The following is a 21,738-nucleotide window of genomic DNA, read 5'->3' as shown; positions in this document are numbered from 1 at the left end:
ATGTATTAAATCACTTTTTCTTATTTGAAATAAAATATACCAGCAAGGTAGTTGCTAAAAAGCATATGGTTATGGATGTATTTCCCTTAATGAATGCAAATTTATTTTAACAATGTAGTGAAAATTGGCCCACTAGAATTTGTGTCAGCCTTTTTACTCCCTTATTTTTTATAACCAACACAAAACCTTGGTACATAGAGTTTTAAGCCCAAATTCTGCTCTTTGAGTAGGGTTGCCAACACTCCAGGATTGCCCCGGAGACGCCAGGAATGAAAAATTAATTGTTCATTGAAGATTATGTCATGTGATGAAACCTCCAGGAATACATCCAACCTAAATTGGCACCCCTACCTTTGAGATGTGTGTGTATCTTAGGTTCCCACTAGCTTCAATGTGTAAGTACCATGGCTCTGATTTTCAGAGGTGCTGAGCACCTGCAGCTCCTGTTGACATCACTTGGAGTTTTGGTTGCTCAGCACCTCTGAAGATTGGGCCCCATATGTGCACCTGAAGGCAAAATATAGCTACTGGATTGTGCCATTAGGTGTCATTTATACTCTGTATAAATAATTTCTTACCTCTGACACTAATAACATAATTTATTGCACTAATTTATATAAAATTATTTTAGTAACATCTTGCCACTGGCATTGCTAATCTGCAGTGACAGTTAAATCCTGTGAGTCACAGATTAGCAAAGATGAGACTCAGATTTATAGTGAAAAATTTTTAAGGGGAAATATTTTGTCTCTTGAACAAAAATCTCATAAGCATGTGTCTTTGACTGTAGCAAGTTAATACTCTTGCTGAATTTGGCCTACCTTCTCATAGCTCCCACAGCTCCAATAAAACTGCAGTGCATGGCACAGATTTCACAATCCATTTGGTTCAGTTAGACTTTTATCACAGGAGATCAAGGTGGACACACAGTGTGATTCTGTCAGGAGAGACTCAGAAAAAGAGTAGAGATCTGAGTGGAGAAGCTGAACCATAACTCACAGAGCAGTTTTGCTTCACAGAGGTTCTTACAAAACATTTTCTGGAGGCGGGGGCAGAATTGATCCACAAGCATTTGCACCAAATATCATTTTGTGTGTTGGATTTGAACAAATCCCAACTCGAAGTTCTGATGAAACCACTGAGTTTCACTAGGTTCTGTGTTGAGACCATGCCAAACACTTCAGTACAATGTTATACTTTTGCCTAGGCAGGCTCAAATGGGTCACAGAACTTCCAAGGCATATGTAACAAACCTGAAATCATGCACATTTTGTGTGTTTGGGGTTTAATTGTGTGAACACTTTACATAGCTGTACTTAGAAGTATTTAGAAACAGAATGGTGGCTTTGGGTCTGATGCTGTTCCTATCAAATTCAATGGCAAATCTCCCATTGATTTCAAAGATAGCAAGATCCAATCTTCTATCTTGTGTAAGGATGAGCTTGGTCTCTAATATATTGTCCACATTAAGTCCCCTCTCAGTACCAAATATATTTTCCAAAAGGAAAAAGGTAGTTTTACACACATACATTCACAAGAATACAAGAAATTTGTTAGTCTAAGGTGCCACAGGTACTCCTGGTTTTTTTTGCGGATACAGACTAACACGACTGCTACTCTGAAGTAATGTGGAGTAATCCCAATACCCACCTATTTGCTAAATTTCTCACCATGGCTGACATTGTTACTAAATTAAAAAAAAAACCTAACAGCTTCATAGACCTGGATTCATTCTGAAGTCCACGACTGCTACCACTAGTGTACCTGTTCATCACTGAGGCCACAATCCTACCACTGATTTCTTGTGCATGTACCTGGGGTCAAGATACAGTCCCATCTACTTCACTGACACTCCGCACATGGGCCTGTCTGTACAGATCCAATTGCAGGATCAGAGCCATTACATATTACAGTGATAAGTGCAATAGAAAAACCAAAAACAGATCTGGACTCCCCTGGTTTTTACAGTCCTGTTAATTCCCTTTTAATACTAACTGATCTTGAAAATGAGGCATTGTTTTTGTGTTTATTTGTTCAATGTTACTGCTGGTCTAGATATTATCCCAATTACAGTTTTGAAATACACCTTCAGATGGATACAGAAATACACCATGCCATGTTCAATATGGTTCATTGCAATGTCAGTCATACTTTATATTAGGGATACACTTACAAATCATTTATAAAGAGTTATCATTAATATATGTTTTACTAATTAGTCAGTCAGTTGTTCTAGATTGTTGCAATGTCCAGCAGGTAAATATCTTGCTTATAAAAGGGATGTGTGTGCCCATAGGGGTACGCAAAGGTCTTCTAGGGGATACATCTTCTCATCTAGATATTTGTCAAGTTTTACAACAGGCTATATAAAAAGCACTAGTGAAGTCAGTACAAACTAAAATTTCATTCAGACAATGACTTGTTTACACTGCTCTATGTACTATACATTGACATGTAAGTACAATAGTTATATTCCAATTGATTTATTTTATAATTCTATGGTAAAAATGAGAAAGTAAGCAATTTTTCAGTAATGGTGTGCTGCGACTTTTGTATTTTTATGTCTGATTTTTTAAGCAAGTAGTTTTTAAGTGAGGTGAAACTAGGGGTACACAAGACAAGTCAGCCTCCTGAAAGGAGTACAGAAGCCTGGAAAGGTTGAGAACCACTGATTTATAACACCACCTGATCTGTTTATAACACAAACAAATCATGTCATGTTTATATTAACTCTTTCTGCTCTGTTTATAAATATACCTTTGTTACTGCAATATGTGTGAAGAAATAACTATTCAGAAGCATGCATTTGTGAGACAGCTGAATAAGTTTAGCAGTGCACTCCATTGCACAGTTAGAATACATCCTTTAAATGTGTTTGAAGCGCACATAGTTGTCCTTTAGCTCAATAGTACATGCACCTCTCAGAAATGCCAGCTATTTAAGATCTATACCATTTCTTCTCCCAAAGCAAAACAAACCCAAAAATGTTCAGCATGCACAAATGGCTCCACGCTGCGTAGATGAGAAAAGGAGAAGCGGACAGTTAAAGAACAGATTACTGGCTCCTCAGAAAGAATGGGCAGCTGAAAAACCTCTCATGGACATATGTGATTGGTCATCAGTAGCAACTTTGTAATAATGAGGTAGAGTGGGAGGAGAAGAGGGAGGCCCAAAACAAAGAACTCAGACACCTGGGGCAGATCCTCAGCAGATATAAAACTTGTCACTGCTCCATTGAACTGAAGAAAAACCTACCTTAGATAAATAGCTTTTCAACAAATACTGCTCTGCATTTTGCTTGATGCAGGCTACTTGACATCTTGGCTGGTTTCCATTTTAGATATCCATGAAGTTGTTATAATATTCTGTAAATTTCTCCACTTATCTCAAATCAGTTTGAGCAGACTAAGCATTATAAACACTATTGATGAAAAAGCTGTTTTATTAACTGCAAAATACATCTTTCTTAATTTATCCCCTCACAAGTGCCATATCAGCTATTCTAGCCAGGATGAATTTACTGTAATAAGAGTGTAGGGTCTGTTTTCCCCTTTGTGTCAGTGCATTTCATACTGTATACCCATGGCTAGCTGCTTTTCCATTATTCATATTTTGCTATCATGGGACTTCTTTTGATACCAGCACCATGCTCAATGAAGTGCACCATCATAAGGCCCGAATTTCCTTTCTCCCAGTGTAGCACAAACAAATGGAAGCTAATAACTATAGGAAAAGATGGCTCCATTACCGAGGAGTAGCGTGCTAGCAAATCTGACAACTGTGAGTGCTGTGTGAGTTAGTCTGTCTTCTATGTTCACTCATGACTCAATCCCATTGGCTTCCATGGGACCACGTACTTACTTAAAATTGAGTAAAAAGAAAAGGAGTACTTGTGGCACCTTAGAGACTAACCAATTTATTTGAGCATAAGCTTTCGTGAGCTACAGCTCACTTCATCGGATGCATGCTGTGGAAAGTGTAGAAGATCTTCTTATACACACAAAGCATGAAAAAATACCTCCCCCCACCCCACACTCCTGCTGGTAATAGCTTATCTAAAGTGACCACTCTCCTTACAATGTGTATGATAATGAAGGTGGGCCATTTCCAGCACAAATCAAGGGTTTAACAAGAATGTCTGGGGGGGGTTGGAAAAAACAAGGGGAAACAGGGTACCTTGCATAATGACTAAGCCACTCCCAGTCTCTATTTAAGCCTAAATTAATAGTATCCAATTTGCAAATGAATTCCAATTCAGCAGTTTCTCGCTGGAGTATGGATTTGAAGATTTTTTGTTTTAAGATAGCGACCTTCATGTCTGTAATTGCGTGACTAGAGAGACTGAAGTGTTCTCCGACTGGTTTATGAATGTTATAATTCTTGACATCTGATTTGTGTCCATTTATTCTTTTACATAGAGACTGTCCAGTTTGACCAATGTACATGGCAGAGGGGCATTGCTGGCACATGATGCCATATATCACATTGGTGGATGTGCAGGTGAATGAGCCTCTGATAGTGTGGCTGATGTTATTAGGCCCTGTGATGGTGTCCCCTGAATAGATATGTGGGCACAGTTGGCAACGGGCTTTGTTGCAAGGGTAGGTTCCTGGGTTAGTGGTTCTGTTGTGTGGTATGTGGTTGCTGGTGAGTATTTGCTTCAGGTTGGGGGGCTGTCTGTAGGCAAGGACTGGCCTGTCTCCCAAGATCTGTGAGAGTGAGGGATCGTCCTTCAGGATAGGTTGTAGATTCTTGATGATGCGTTGAGAGGTTTTAGTTGGGGGCTGAAGGTGATGGCTAGTGGCATTCTGTTACTTTCTTTGTTGGGCCTGTCCTGGTGTAGGTGACTTCTGGGTATTCTTCTGGCTCTGTCAATCTGTTTCTTCACTTCAGCAGGTGGATACTGTAGTTGTAAGAATGCTTCATAGAAATCTTGAAGGTGTTTGTCTCTGTCTGAGGGATTGGAGCAAATGCGGTTGTAGCTTAGAGCTTGGCTGTAGACAATGGATCGTGTGATGTGGTCCTAATGAAAGCTGGAGGCATGTAGGTAAGTATAGTGGTCAGTAGGTTTCCGATATAGGGTGGTGTTTATGTGACCATTGTTTATTAGCACCGTAGGATCTCTTGTGTGGACTGGACCAGGCTGAGGTTGATGGAGGGTTGGAAATTGTTGAAATCATGATGGAATTCCTCAAGGGCTTCTTTTCCATGGGTCCAGATGATGAAGATGTCATCAATATAGCGCAAGTAGAGTAGGGGCATTAGAACAACGCTTCCTCAGCTCTCGTCCCCTAAGTCAGCCATAAAAATGTTGGCATACTGTGGGGCCGTGCGGGTACCCATAGCAGTGCCGCTGATCTGAAAGTATACATTGTCCCCAAATGTAAAATAGTTATGGGTAAGGACAAAGTCACAAAGTTCAGCCACCAGGTTAGCCGTGACATTATCGGGGATAGTGTTCTTGATGGCTTGTAGTCCATCTTTGTGTGGAATGTTGGTGTAGAGGGCTTCTACATCCATAGTGGCCAGGATGGTGTTATCAGGAAGATCACCGATGGATTGAAGTTTCCTCAGGAAGTCAGTGGTGTCTCGAAGGTAGCTGGTAGTGCTGGTAGCGTAGGGCCTGAGGAGGGAGACTACATAGCCAGACAATCGTGCTGTCAGGGTGCCAATGCCTGAGATGATGGGGCGCCCAGGATTTCCAGGTTTATGGATCTTGGGTAGTAGATAGAATATCCCAGTTCAGGGTTCCAGGGGTGTCTCTGTGCGGATTTGATCTTGTGCTTTTTCAGGGAGTTTCTTGAGCAAATGTTGTAGTTGCTTTTGGTAATTCTCAGTGGGATCATAGGGTAATGGCTTGTAGAAAGTGGTGTTGGAGAGCTGCCGAGCAGCCTCTTGTTCATATTCCGACCTATTCATGATGACAACAGCACCTCCTTTGTCAACCTTTTTGATTATGATGTCAGTTGTTTCTGAGGCTGTGGATGGCATTGTGTTCCGCATGGCTGAAGTTATGGGGCAAGTGATGCTGCTTTTCCACAATTTCAGCCCATGCACGTCAGCAGAAGCACTCTATGTAGAAGTCCAGTCTGCTGTTTCGACCTTCAGGAGGAGTCCTCCTAGAATCCTTCTTTTTGTAGTGTTGGTAGGGAGGTCTCTGTGGATTAGTATGTTGTTCAGAGGTATGTTGGAAATATTCCTTGAGTCGGAGACGTTGAAAATAGGATTCCAGGTCACCACAGAACTGTATCATGTTCGTGGGGGTGGAGGGGCAGAAGGAGAGGCCCCGAGATAGGACAGCTGCTTCTGCTGGGCTAAGAGTATAGTTGGATAGGTTAACAATATTGCTGGGTGGGTTGAGGGAACCATTGCTGTGGCCCCTTGTGGCATGTAGTAGTTTAGAAAGTTTAGTGTCCTTTTTCTTTTGTAGAGAAGCAAAGTGTGTGTTGTAAATGGCTTGTCTAGTTCTAGTAAAGTCCAGCCATGAGGAAGTTTGTGTAGAAGGTTGGTTTTTATGAGTGTATCCATTTTTGAGAGCTCATTCTTTATCTTTCCCTGTTTGCTGTAGAGGATGTTGATCAGGTGGTTCCGCAGTTTCTTTGAGAGCGTGTGGCACAAGCTGTCAGCATAGTCTGTGTGGTATGTAGATTGTAATGGATTTTTTACCTTCATCATCTGGAAGAATGGAAAAGAAGCCCTTGAGGAATTCCACCATGATTTCAACAATTTCCATCCCACCATCAACCTCAGCCTGGTCCAGTCCACACAAGAGATCCACTTCTTAGACACAACAGTGCTAATAAACAATGGTCACATAAACACCACCCTATACCAGAAACCTACTGATCGCTATTCCTACCTACATGCCTCCGGCTTTCACCCTGACCACACCACACGATCCATCGTCTACAGCCAAGCTCTGCAATACAACCGCATTTGCTCCAACCCCTCAGACAGAGACAAACACCTACAAGATCTCTATCAAGCATTCCTACAACTACAATACCCACCTGCGGAAGTGAAGAAACAGATTGATAGAGCCAGAAGAGTTCCCAGAAGTCACCTACTACAGGACAGGCCTAACAAAGAAAATAACAGAACGCCACTAGCCGTCACCTTCAGCCCCCAACTAAAACCCCTCCAACGCATTATTAAGGATCTACAACCTATCCTGAAGGATGACCCAACATCTCACAAATCTTGGGAGACAGGCCAGTCCTTGCCTACAGACAGCCCCCCAACCTGAAGCAAATACTCACTAGCAACCACATACCACACAACAGAACCACTAACCCAGGAACCTACCCTTGCAACAAAGCCCGTTGCCAACTGTGCCCACATATCTATTCAGGGGACACCATCACAGGGCCTAATAACATCAGCCACACTATCAGAGGCTCGTTCACCTGTACATCCACCAATGTGATATATGGCATCATGTGCCAGCAATGCCCCTCTGCCATGTACTTTGGTCAAACTGGACAGTCTCTACGTAAAAGAATAAATGGACACAAATCAGATGTCAAGAATTATAACATTCATAAACCAGTCGGAGAACACTTCAATCTCTCTAGTCACGCAATTACAGACATGAAAGTTGCGATATTACAACAAAAAATCTTCAAATCCAGACTCCAGCGAGAGACTGCTGAATTGGAATTCATTTGCAAATTGGATACAATTAACTTAGGCTTGAATAGAGACTGGGAGTGGCTAAGTCATTATGCAAGGTAACCTATTTCCCCTTGTTTTTTCCTACTCCCCTCCCCTCAGATGTTCTTGTTAAACCCTTGATTTGTGCTGGAAATGGCCCACCTTCATTATCATACACATTGTAAGGAGAGTGGTCACTTTAGATAAGCTATTACCAGCAGGAGAGTGGGATGGGGGGAGGTATTTTTTCATGCTTTGTGTGTATAAGAAGATCTTCTACACTTTCCACAGTATGCATCCGATGAAGTGAGCTGTAGCTCACGAAAGCTTATGCTCAAATAAATTGATTAGTCTCTAAGGTGCCACAAGTACTCCTTTTCTTTTGCGAATACAGACTAACACGGCTGTTACTCTGAAACCTTAAAATTGAGTATGTCTTTAAGTGCTTTGGTAGATGAGGGCCAAAGTACTTAGCTTCTTGCAGGATCAAGCCCTAATAAACTTTATTTCAAAAAGTATATTTATTCTGAAAAAGTACAAACAGTGAGAAGAATGTAGCAAAGAAGCACCCCATCCCACAAGCACTGTCACCTTTGATTTAGTCTTCCTAAGTATCTTTTTTGGCTCATAATTAATTGGTCCCATTTCCCCTCTCTTTGTTCTAAAGTTCTGCATTAGAAATACAGTTATTTTAGGACTCGTCCAAATGTGTGATTCTTTAGTGCACAAAGCTGGATTAGATCCAACTAATCCTTGTCTTTTTCATTCTGTTCCTATTATAAGTGTTCCCTATTCATTACTAGTGATAAAGAAGTCTACAGCGCCTCAGTGGAATAGGATTTTTTTTTTTTAAATCAGCTTCTGTTTGTGTGGAGTTTTCCCAGCTTCAGTTGGAACAGCAGGATGACTTTTATACTTAGTCACACTGGTTTAATTATTACAGTCTTGCAGAACTCTTGCCCCTAGCACATGGATACTGATGCAATACTGGTGACTGGAGGCTGATTTTACTCCAGAACTATCCCTTTGCAACACTAGCTGAGGCAGTGTCTAGAGTTATATGCTTGGAAATGTATCAGTGTGTCAAGGTTAAGACATCCGCTGTCCGGAAGAAAGTCATATTTTACACATGCAAATGAGATTCTGGATCTAACTACATTTGGTTGCTTTGCCACAAAAAGTAAATTATTTTGCTTATCTTACTGTTGTAAAAGCATTCATTGTGGGAGATGATCGACTGTTATTGCCTATCTTGCAAACTTTTCAGGCATTCTTTATGAGACGAGCAAAAGCGTTAGCAATGCCTACTATATTCCAGTGTGTGAGTTAGATAATTGAACAAGAATCCCCAAAGAGATCAGAGAAAGATGCATGATTTTAACAAGCTGGTCAATTTTAACTAGTGCCTTGTGAACCAGTCAAGCACCAGGAAACTAGAATATAGAAAAGATGCAAGCAAATGTCTCTGCAAATATTCTGTACTTTTTACTTGGGTTGGGAATGGATTAGAGGTTAATAGAGGAGTGTCCAATCTACTGGATAATCATCTATGTCTAAAAGCCACTTGACTCAGCACAATTTTTTTTTATAAATTATCGGGACAAATTTTCAAATCTGGGTAACTAAAGTTAAGGACATAGATATCTAATTAAAAGTGACCTGATTTTCAAAGGTGCTGTGCAGGTGCAAGACCTCCTGAAATTCAGCACTTCTGAAAATCAGGCCGTGTGTAATCCTGTGCATGGACCTCATAAGTCACTTTAAGCACCCAGATCTGAAAATCTGGAAAAGAGTGTACTACCTCCACATAGATGGGGGAAGGGTATCATTAACTAGATTTTCAAAGTCAAAGTGCCCTCTACTGTCCAAAGAATTCTTTCTAGACGATGGATAAAAAGTCCATTTGAAAGAACTACTGCTTTTTCCACGCTTTATGTAAGAAACTGAGCAGCTGGTAAGAATTACATTGAAGTGTAATAGCCCACCTTAATTGATTAGTCTTGTTAGAGTTGGTATGGCAACACCCATTTTTTTCATGTTCTCTGTATTGTGACAAAGCTCTGTCCTTGCCTCCATGGGTCCCGCATTTCCTGGCGGATTTCGCTAGCCTCAGAGGCTCACTGTGACCCTCCACGTAACCCTTCTCTCTCTAGGGACAAGGGTCACAGTCTACTGAGCCATTTTCATCATAAGCCAGCAAGGGAGGTGAGGAGAAGTTATCCTTCCTGACACAGTCTCTGTTGTCTCCCAGTCTCAGTGATTAATCAGGGGGCAAAGGTGGGGGGAGGGGAGCCCGGGCCCACTCTCTGCTCCGAGCTCCAGCCCAGGGACCCTAATAGTATTAGCTATGGTAGCTGACCTTTTACAAACAGGACATGTACAATTCCCTGGGCTACTTCCCCCACAGCAGCCCTCACTTCCTCAAGATCCACTTCACCCTTACCTCAGGGCCTCCTTCCTTGTGCCTGATATGGTGTATACTACTCAGCCTCTGCAACAGCGCAACTTCCTCCCACAGCTCCTGACATGCACCCCCACCTGACTAACTGGGAGGCTTTTAACTAGTTTCAGCCAGCCCCTGATTGGCTTTAGGTGTCCCAATCAACCTACCATTCTCCCTGCCTTCTGGAAAGTTCTTAATTGGCCCCAGGTGTCTTAATTGACCTGAAGCAGCTGCCATTTCACTTATCCTGGTATCAGGGATTTGTTTAGCCTGGAGCTAATATATCTATCTCCCTCTACTTTTCTATAGCCATCTGCCCTTGCCCTGTCACAGTGTGTATATATATACATATATATATATATATATCTTCCTATTGTATTTTCCACTGCATGTGTCCGATGAAGTGGGTTTTAGCCCACAAAAGCTTATGCCCAAATAAATTTGTTAGTCTCTAAGGTGCCACAAGTACTCCTTGTTCTTTATGCTTCTTTTGTTTTTCTGTCCTCTACCTCCCTGCTTCCTTTTCAAAAAGCTTTTTAAAGTACAACGTTTTCAAAAGTGTTTAGTAATGGATGCTCAGTGAGAGGCACCTTAATGGGGCCTGATCATCAGCAAGTGCTGAGCACCCACCCTCTGAAAATCAAGTTCCTTTATGGTGTCTCTAACTAAGAACTCAAAACCTGAGGCACCAAGAATAACTTGTCTCTTTTGAAAACCATGGTCTCCATTCCTGTTCTTATTTCTCTAGAAGCTTCTTTGGAGACTGGGAAGGTCAGACTGTCTTTTCAAGAAGTCAGATAACATCCTCTCACGCTGAGCAGATGGTTTCAAATATGTCTTTATTTACTATATTCATATTGGGTGACATGTACAGAAGTACCTAAATGACTTAGGAACTCTTGACAACTTGACCCATGACATCGTTATTCTATACCTTCCCTAAGTTCTGTTTATTCATATGAATTTTTATAGATACTCCTTTAAAGCATATCAGAGAAATATGCATGGGATAAACCAGATGTACTGTATGTGTCAATCGCTTGCCCTTCTTAAATCAGTCTGCCATACCTGATCATGATTCACATTTATATAGCGCTCTTTGTGTTCAAAGCAGGCACTTTAATCATTCAAATAGTCCACACAATAGCTTTGTTTGAAAGGCAATTAAATATTACTGTGTATGATGGAAAAATATGGGATGTGAAATTAAAATAAGGTTTCAACTGTAAGTAGCTATCAGGCCTTACTTAATTATTTCTGCTTGTTTAACAGGACCTCAGCATGGCTGTGGCGGTTATTTGACAAATTCAAGTTACAGCTTTGGCTCTCCAGACTCTGACATGGATGGCACATATGACAAAAACTTGGAATGTGTGTGGATCATAGCTGCATCTGTAAACAAGCTGATCAACCTCACCTTCACCTCATTTGTTCTTGAAGCACCATCTTCTCAAAGATGCAGATATGATTATGTCAATGTAAGAGAAACCGTATTCTAATCTAATCATGATATATATAAACTACTTCGTTCAATATGTTGGATCAGAGATTTAAAATTTAATCAGTAGAAGGAGATCTTCTTCACAGAGAAATTAAATTGCTTGTTTTTGAAAATGAAAGTTCTGCAGTATGGTAAATTATTGAAGGACTCAAGGTGAAATCCTAGGCACTGGGAAGTCAAGGGGAGTTTTGCTATTGACTTCAGTGGGGATAGGTTTCACTTTCAGGATTTAACTGAATTGTAAATATAAATGTGTAGCCTACTTACTATATAAAATGCCACAAACAAAATAGAACTTACACTATAGACAAAGTCAAATACTTTGAAAGAACACTTAAAGAATTACTTTATCCTACCAAACTGTTTCAAAGCACTTCTTATTTTAAAACTTATGAAAAGGTAAATCCAAATAATGGATCCTCACGTCTTGACGCCATTCTGTTGTATATGAGTACATAGTAGGCAAGACACGTAGCAGGACATTCTGAAATGCTGGCTCCCAGCATCAAGATGGGTATACTGTAGATCTAGTCAAGAATTTTCCACCAAAATATTTTTGATGGAAAATTGCTTTTCAATTAAATGGACACTTTTGTGAAAACATTTCACTGAAAATGTTTGAGTTTTCATCAAAAAATGAACTCCCCCACCCCAACCAAAAAGTTTAAATTTTTGTCTGCTTTCTTGAATTAGGGATCTAAAATAATAAGATCACACTTTCTAAGATAATTAGCTTATTTGAAGATGTGAACTATAATAATCAGCAATTTTTATGAAAGCCCAAGAGCATCTTCCTTTCATTAATGGGAGGAAAGGGTCTTAAAACTGTAAAGTCAAATAAGAGTTCAGAGAACTAGACTTTTGTTAATCAATTTACGAATATATTTATATTAAAATAGCACAAGTGCCAAAAATATTAGTGAGGTATCCAGTGTTTTCTCCCCTTTTAGCTGTATGATGGAGATAATGAAAATGCCAATTTAGCTGGCACATTTTGTGGGTCCACCATGCCAGCTCCATTTCTTTCTACCAATAACTTCTTGATGGTGAAGTTTGTCACAGATAGTTCTGTGCAAAGGGCAGGTTTTGATGCTACCTACGCCATTGTGGATCGTAAGTATTTTATTTGTTTGTTTATTTATTTACCCCAAAGAGAAATGTGTAGGTAGTGGGTAGGTGCACTTTGCACTCTGCGAAGTGTCTTGTGATCAAATTAAAAGCAGCATCACTGGACTCCAGCTGCAGTCCAGTCTCTTTTGATTGCAGGATGGTTGTCAGCCTCAAGAGCAAAATGAGAACAATTCACCATAGAGGGTTAATATGTATCATGAGAATATGGAAAACAAACATTTCTCTGCATGTAGAACATATGCAGGCACAGAGATTGATAGATGTAGCTTGACACCGTGATCAGAGTGTTTTTTATTTATACTTTGCCTCTAAAGAATCATCAAAAGATCAATGTGAAATCATAACGAATTCCAATAAACAATTAAGCAGTTTTGCTGAGGTGGACAGCTTTTTCACACGCCTTGTGGGATCGAGATACAATTAATTAAGTTGTTATTGCTTCAACAGGATTGTGTGGCGGAACATATAATGCAACTTCTACCCCACAAACCACAATGTCACCTAATTTTCCTAATGCCTATCCACCATTTACTTTCTGCACATGGATCATTGACGCCCCGCCACAGCAGCAAGTCAAACTGGTGGTAGAGGCATTCCACCTCCACTCCAAACAGGACTGCTCTCAGAATTATCTAGAGTTCCAGGACCCAACAATGGTAAGACATGCACAATTTATGTCACTGGTCAAAAAAGTTAGTAACAAACATCTAGTTCTCACCTTGTTTGGACCAGAGAAAATAGAAGTATCACTGTTTGGGGGTTCTGCGAGTCATTGTGTTAATGATACTGGATTAAATTCATTCCTATACAGGGGGCCCATACAAGTCATTATGCACTGTCACGTAAGTCTCATAAGTGGCTTTATGCAAATCCTGTGCACATGGGACATTTCACTCACTGTGTGCTATGTAACTTCTCATAATTACATCAAGCCATATTTCCGCCAAACTTAACATTCATTAAATATTGCCCAATAGTAGGCTTTCATAAACAGACTTTATATCATATTATTCAAGAATCATGATAAAAACAAATGTACTTGCAAAAAGTGGGGTTTATGGCAAAGGCACAGAAAGAAATAGTTTGTTTCCATTGTATTAACTATGACTAAACCTTCTTTTGTTGTTTCAATTTGGGCATGAAAATCACTGTTAACTTTTGGTTGCCCTCTAGTGGTGGCTGAATGTCATTTTTAACATATTTAGATATTACATTACTTTTATGGAAATGTTAGAGTGTGATCTGTATAAAAAGTACACATAAAAATTATGTCAGGGATATAGCAGTAAGCCTTTAACCCTGATCCCAATCTCCATTGGTTTAACTATTACCATCAGTAATCAAAATGCAGTTAAAATTCAAATTTTTACACTGTGAAAATATTGTAGCAAAATGGTACATTAAATTTAATTGTAAAAAAGGATTTTTTTCTTGAATGTTTATACATGTAACAAAAAATGCAATTTTGATACCTAAGAACATATAGAATATGGACTATTGCACCTAGCTACTGATGACAAAGATAATGCCTTTATAAAAACAAGGAGTCTGGTGGCACCTTAAAGATTAACAGATTTATTTGCGCCTAAGCTTTCGTGGGTAAAAAACCCACTTCTTCGAGGCATGGAGTGAAAATTACAGATACAGGCATAAATATATATTGGCACATGAAGAGAAGGGAGTAACCTTACAAGTGGAGAAACAATGCTGAAGACCAATTTAGTCAGAGTGGATGTGGTTAAAAGTAGCCATTCTTCAAAAAAAAATAAATTCAAAAACAGACTTCAAAGAGAAACTGCAGAACTACAATCCATTTACAAACTTAACACCATCAATTTGGGCTTGAATAGGGACTGGGAGTGGCTGGCTCACTACAAAAGCAATTTTCCCTCTGTTGGTATTGACACCTCCTCCTCAATTATTGGGAGTGGACCACATCCACTCTGACTAAATTGGCCTTCAACACTGGTTCTCCACTTGTAAGGTTACTCCCTTCCCTTCATGTGCCAATATATATTTATGCCTGTATCTGTAATTTTCACTCCATGCATCTGAAGAAGTGGGTTTCTTACCCACAACAGGTTAGGCACAAATAAATCTTAGTCTTTAAGGTGCCACCAGACTCCTTGTTGTTTTTGTGGATACAGACTTAACAGTGCTACCCTTCTGATACATAATGCCTTTATAAAATGCTGCCCTGGCAAGACAGAAGCAAAACACTCTGTAATATAAACTTGGTTTACATTATAGTTCACTTTTTAGTTTAGTTGACTTTTCCCCCTTTTTTAAATGTAAAACACACACACAAAAAGTGTGTGGTGAAAGTATAAGCTGTTCATCCAGGGAGTTCATAATGCTGAGTTTACTTTGCATAAGAGTGGATCTGAAAGACAAGATTTTTAATCAAATTTTAATATGGCAACATATCAGATTGCAATAAGATCACCCAAAGGTAAGTAGATAAAGGGAATTACCATTTAACTGCAATTTGTAAGTTACTTATATTTATTTAATTCCAGGGTAACCATGGACAGGTCAATCGATTCTGTGGCACTGAAACTTTTGCAGTCCCCGAGTTTTATTCTTATGGTCGGACTGCCATTGTGACTTTCAAATCAGAGGAATACATGATTAATAACAGAGTCAGGTTTACCTATCAGACTGCAGGTAAGCCTTGAAGAAGTTTTTGAGGCATATGCCTACAGATTCTTTGTTCACTATGGAGAGTAAACAAGCAATGACACAGAAATTTGTAAGGCTTACAAATGTTTTGTTTTTCCTCCGCCCCCGCGCCCCAAACAGGTTGCAGCAGAGAATATAATCAGTCATTTGGTTATCTGAAGAGCCCTGGCTGGCCTGGTCTCCATCCCAATAATTTGGATTGTACCATCATTCTACAGGCTCCTCCGAATCACACTATTTCTCTCTTTTTCCATGCTTTCAATTTGGAGGACAGCAGCCGATGTTCTTTGGATTTCTTAGAGGTATTGAGAAATTATTTGTTATGCACTTGATCCACAGCCCATGGAAATCAGAAGGAGTCTTTCCTTTTACTTCAATAGGCTTGGCTCAAGCCCTATCTAAATGGACATTAGAGACTTCACTATTGCTATCAATTTTACACTGAAGGTGATGAGATACTACAGTGATGGATGGCAGTATAAAATTCTAAAGCAGACGGCTAGATAATTTCATCATCAACTAGCTGCTCCTCATCCAGGTGTCGCTGTCTGCTAGGCACTGAGAAAGCTTCAAGATGGTGTAATTTACATTTGATGTTAACATCTGTGGAAAAACAGATCTACAGACTCACAGGCTGATCAGCCAGCACATAAGTGCTAAAATCTCTTAAAAAATATACGAAAATAGTAGATATTTGATCTGTAGTGAAAGATGTAGGGTAGCTGAAAAGGTGCTTTCTGGATTGAGGGGAAAGATTCCTACCAACCACATAAAGCCATTTTCTCATTCTTTTTGAGAGTGGTGAAGGTTTTACACATATATCCTTAAGTTTCTAATGCAAATTGTTCAGATGCCGGAAATCAGAAGTTTCTTCTGTGGAAGGATTTTGTCTTCATTTCTCCTCTGTTATACTCCTTACTTCACCCTCCTCTAGAGATAGGTTTGAACTCTGTAGCATGACCCCATCTCTGCTTTCAGTCTAGCAGGATGAAGAGGCAGTATTCACATATCTGGGATATTAAGATTTCTCAACAGCAGCAAAACGTATAGGGGTATATTTTAAATATAAAGCTTAGGCATTAAGCAACCAACTCTAATTAAAAGGAAAATGTACTATACCATAAAGTTGAGCTTAAAAATTTTGGCCGTATTTGTTCTGTGCAATAATTTAGAAAGCCTTATAGAGACTGGTTAACTGCCTTCTCTCCTTTCTGAGCAGCAGCTTGCAGCAAGATAGAAAAATACATGTTGTGAATATTCACAATGAAACTTCAGTTGTGCCATACATAAGAATCAAATCCTTTGCTCCCTGCTTGTGGTTTGTTTCCTTGTACACCATGAAAATGAATGTAATGTTAACAATGGGTTTGTATTCCTTTAAAGGTCAGAAATGGTAGTGATGCGGGTTCCCCACTACTTGGCAGGTATTGCGGAAACACTGTGCCCAATCCAATCTTCCCTGAAAATCATGTTGTATACCTGCGTTTCAAGAGTGACATTTTAGTTGCTCGCGATGGATTTGAGATCACTTGGACTTCATCACCAACTGGTAAGGCAGTGATAACTTGGTAATCACATCTAGCAATTGTGCAGAATAATAGGTCTGAAGTTTGAAAGTCACAGCATTTTTAATTCAGTGAACAAGAGGTTAAACTAAACATTATCCAGACTAGCCTTAGATTACTTCAAATATGGGAAAATTGAATACCATCTTTTTCATTTTAGGTTATTCTGTGTCAAATCAGCCAAATAAATAGGTCATTTCATGCCACCAGTTTTTAGTGAAACTCCTCATTGACCACATTATGGCCCATAGACAACTTGTACCTCCCGATACTGAGAGGCGGGCACAATCTAAGGGGGAGGACACATGACCACCCAGTGACCTCCCTGCCTTGTGCCCAACCTGGGGCCGCTGCCCCCTCCCCGCTCCACCAGAGTTACTTACAGGGATGGGGGCACGGGCTCTGTCTTTGCACGTTTGGCCACTCTCTCTGGCAGCAGGAGGGAGCCACTTCTCACGCAGCTGAAGCTGGCCGCTCCCAGTCACTGCCTCAGTGCAGCATGGTGGCTACCTGAGAGAGAGCCTGTCTGGGGAGGCAGTGTCCCACCCCACCCCCTTTGCTCCCTGCCCAGGACCAGCTGCCAGGGACAGGGGCCGAGTGAGTCAGAGGCCCCCTCCCCTCAGCATGTTTCCAGCTTGCTTGGCTCCTGTCCGCGGCAGACAGGCCTGGGCAGGGAGCAGACAGGGCAGGGCGGGCCATTGCGCTGCACAGAGCAGCGACCCAGAGCGCCAGATATGAGAAGTTACTGGTCTGCCCCTTCCATTCCCGACCTTTTATCATTTTCCTGTGTGAGTTCATTCCTGTATGTAGCGATTGTCTGGTTTTACCCACATAGTTGCTACTGGGGCATTTAGTGCACTGGATGAGGAACACCACTTGTTGTGATAGGCATGGGTAGGACCCATGGATCTTGAAAGGTGTGGGAGAGTGCTGATCATTGTAGCAGTGGAGATATGGCTGCAGGTTTTGCATCTATTGTTCTGGCAGGGTCTGGTGCTGCTTTGAGTCAGTGCGTCCTGGTTTGTGGGGAGCTTGCTTCCGATGATGAGCTTGGAGAGGTTGCTGTGATGTTTGAAGGCCAGAGGAGGGGGTTCAGGAAAGATTTCTTTCAGGATAGAGTCCCCATCAAGTATGGGTTGTAGCTGTTTGATGATACCCTGTATGGCAGTGGTGGGCAACCTGTGACCAATGGGCCGCCCGTGGCCCATCAGGGTAATCCGCTGGCAGGCTGTGAGACAGTTTGTTTACATTGACTGTCCATGGGCATGGCCGCCTGCAGCTCCCAGTGGCCGTGGTTCCCCGTTCCCGGCCAATGGGATCTGCGGGAAGTGGCACAGGCTGGCTGCAGGGTGCCCACCACTGCTATATGGGTTACAATGGGGGTGAAACCAGACAATCACTCTGCTCTCAAATAAACTCTCACAGGAAAATGATAAAAGATATAAAAATACCGCATCATCTGTGGGTGAACACTTTTCACAATGCGATCACTCTATATCTGACTTATCAGTCCTCATCCTCAAAGGAAACCTGCACAACTCTTTCAAAAGAGAAGCCTGGGAGCTTAAATGTAGAACTCTGACAGACACTGAAAATCATGGACTGAATAGAGACACTCGATTTATGGCTTATTATAACAATCTATAACCCACTACCAACCCTACTAGAGCCGCTTCCCCACACTTTCTTCCCTATGATTGGAGAGGTGTTAACAGGCCATTTCACCTTGAATGGTCCCTTGAAATATCTGTTAACTACTTATGCTAAACAATCTGTTCCACTTTGTTTAGCTGTGACAAACGGAGGGGGGGAAGGATAGCTCAGTGGTTTGAGCATTGGCCTGCTAAACCCAGACTTGTGAGTTCATTCCTTGAGGGGGCCATTTTGGGATTTGGGGCAAAAATTAGGGATTGGTCCTGCTTTGAGCAGGGGGTTGGACTAGATGACCTCCTGAGGTCCCTTCCAATCCTGATCTCCTATGATTCTATGACAGTCTGAGTACATTTCCCAAACCTGAAGAAGAGCTCTGCTTAAGCTTGTCTCCATGACCAATAGAAGTTGCTCCAATAAAAGATAAAAAGAAAAGGAGTACTTGTGGCACCTTAGAGACTAACCAATTTATTTGAGCATAAGCTTTTGTGAGCTACAGCTCACTTCATCGGATGCATATTGTGGAAAGTTTAGAAGATCTTATTATATACACACAAAGCATGAAAAAATACCTCCTCTCACCCCACTCTCCTGCTGGTAATAGCTTATCTAAAGTGATCACTCTCCTTACAATGTGTATGATAATCAAGGTGGGCCATTTCCAGCACAAATCCAGGTTTTCTCACCCCCCCCCCCCCCACACACACACAAACTCACTCTCCTGCTGGTAATAGCTTATCCAAAGTGACCACTCTCCTTACATTGTGTATGATAATCAAGGTGGGCCATTTCCAGCACAAATCCAGGGTTTAACAAGAACGTCTGGGGGGGTTGGAAAAAACAAGGGGAAATAGGCTACCTTGCATAATGACTAAGCCACTCCCAGTCTCTATTCAAGCCTAAGTTAATTGTATCCAATTTGCAAATGAATTCCAATTCAGCAGTTTCTTGCTGGAGTCTGGATTTGAAGTTTTTTTGTTGTAAAATAGCGACTTTCATGTCTGTAATCGCGTGACCAGAGAGCTTGAAGTGTTCTCCGACTGGTTTATGACTGTTATAATTCTTGACATCTGATTTGTGCCCATTTATTCTTTTACGTAGAGACTGTCCAGTTTGACCAATGTACATGGCAGAGGGGCATGGCTGGCACATGATGCCATATATCATCATGTTGGGTCATCCTTCAGGATAGGTTGTAGATCCTTAATAATGCGTTGGAGGAGTTTTAGTTGGGGCTGAAGGTGATGGCTAGTGGTGTTCTGTCCCCAAATGTAAAATATTTGTGTTGGAAATGGCCCACCTTGATTATCATACACATTGTAAGGAGAGTGATCACTTTAGATAAGCTATTACCAGCAGGAGAGTGGAGTGAGAGGAGGTATTTTTTCATGCTTTTGTGTATATAATAAGATCTTCTAAACTTTCCACAGTATGCATCCAATGAAGTGAGCTGTAGCTCATGAAAGCTTATGCTCAAATAAATTGGTTAGTCTCTAAGGTGCCACAAGTACTCCTTTTCTTTTTGCGAATACAGACTAACACGGCTGTTACTCTGAAACCAATAAAAGATACTACCTCACACATCTTGTCTCTTGCCCCATGGAAAAGAACCTATAAAAATATTGGTATAAAGCAACTGCGTTGTACAGTATTTTGTAGAAATAAACATTTAGAACTAATGAATACCCTCTGTTTCCAGGATGTGGAGGAACCTTATATGGAAACACTGGTTCATTTGCCAGCCCTGACTATCCCGCAACTTACCAGAACAATACTGATTGTGAATGGATCATTATTGCCCCCCAGGGACGTATTGTTACAGTTAACTTTGTTTTCATCAGCATTGATGACCCAGGTGACTGTACTAGGAACTACCTGATACTTTACAATGGGTCAGATGCTAGCTATCCACGGACTGGACCATACTGTGGGATGGTATGTATTCTTTATTTTCTTGTAGTAGTTCTTTAAAAGTCATTATTACTCATTTGATTTTAAAATTGCTTACCTAACTCTGACAGCAATTATATATGGACAATAAAAAAAGCTGAATAAACTGGGCTTCTGTCGCATTCTAGTAGGAAGTCCTCTAGTCTTTTCAAATGGAGATATTATAGTGACATCTACTGGGCTGCATCAAGACTTTTTTTTCTCAGAACTCATCTGCTTTGTTTGCGTTCCAAATGATGCTGGTAACGGCCTGTGGGCAAAATCCACCCGCTGTGCTCCACTGCCAAGTGCAGCAGTGAATGAACTGAAAATTGGGACCACAGGTTTTAAACCACATGTGGCTTTTTTAATGGGTAAACGGGCAGCCTGCATATCAGACTGGCTCTGCTTATACCTAATTATATTGTCATAGGGAAATGTTTAAAAATGTGAATTGGTTTTTTAATATTCTTTTCCTCTTTAGGATACAAACATTGCTTCATTTACTGCGACATCACATCAAGTCTTCATAAAATTCCATGCTGAATATGCAACGTTACCATCAGGCTTCCAGTTAACTTGGACTAGCTAGAACCATTACTCCAAGGAAGTACAATCCCTTAGTACTTAGCTACGTTGCAGAGACATTAGGTCATAAAGTGACTGTTTGAGATATGACTGTGATCGCTATAATAAAAGTAAATTACTGTAAATACAGTTGTGCATTTAGAATTATTTCAAACAAATTTTAGCTCCTTTTATACTTAAAATGATGTCTGCTTCTTTACACATAACTGTGAAAACGTGCTGGATATCAGTATTTGAAATATAGTGTGATTTTTAAAAATTATGCTACAAGATTTGAAATAAACGTTCTCAAAGCAAGTAACTGTCTAAAAATATGTACAAAAATGTGTTTTATAACTTACTGTCATAAAAAATTTGTTACACAGAAAAGATGAACACAAAATATACAAAAAGAACAGGAGTACTTGTGGCACCTTAGAGACTAACAAATTTAACAAACTGTGAGAGGCTAATTAGTTACGATAAAACTCTCTTTCCTGAAGGGCACCTGCCCACACTTATTGCTGGGAGAAAAACTCTCACAGTTTGTATGGTAACTTCCAACTTATCTGTATGTGTATATATTTATATATATATATATCTTCTTACTATATATT

The 21,738-nt window shown here is 40.5% G+C and overlaps 1 protein-coding gene across 3 annotated transcripts in view; it reads left to right on the top strand.

Annotated features, from left to right (window-relative positions):
- Positions 1–21,267, top strand: part of CUBN (cubilin) — a 222,911-nt gene extending 201,644 nt beyond the window's left edge. For all 3 annotated transcript variants that reach the window (XM_075125891.1, XM_075125892.1, XM_048838028.2), the window contains 8 exons: positions 11,369–11,574; positions 12,548–12,710; positions 13,176–13,384; positions 15,248–15,395; positions 15,531–15,712; positions 16,794–16,959; positions 20,325–20,560; positions 21,039–21,267. In XM_075125891.1, the coding sequence (XP_074981992.1) occupies positions 11,369–11,574; positions 12,548–12,710; positions 13,176–13,384; positions 15,248–15,395; positions 15,531–15,712; positions 16,794–16,959; positions 20,325–20,560; positions 21,039–21,146 (1,418 nt within the window). In that variant the 3' untranslated portion in view covers positions 21,147–21,267. The remainder of the gene's footprint in view (positions 1–11,368; positions 11,575–12,547; positions 12,711–13,175; positions 13,385–15,247; positions 15,396–15,530; positions 15,713–16,793; positions 16,960–20,324; positions 20,561–21,038) is intronic.
- The last annotated feature ends 471 nt before the right edge of the window (positions 21,268–21,738 follow it).

Source organism: Caretta caretta, chromosome 2, assembly GCF_965140235.1.
Source record: "Caretta caretta isolate rCarCar2 chromosome 2, rCarCar1.hap1, whole genome shotgun sequence".
Classification (NCBI taxonomy): domain Eukaryota; kingdom Metazoa; phylum Chordata; order Testudines; family Cheloniidae; genus Caretta; species Caretta caretta.
Note: the sequence above shows the minus strand (reverse complement) of the source record. Positions and strands in the feature narration are given on the sequence as shown.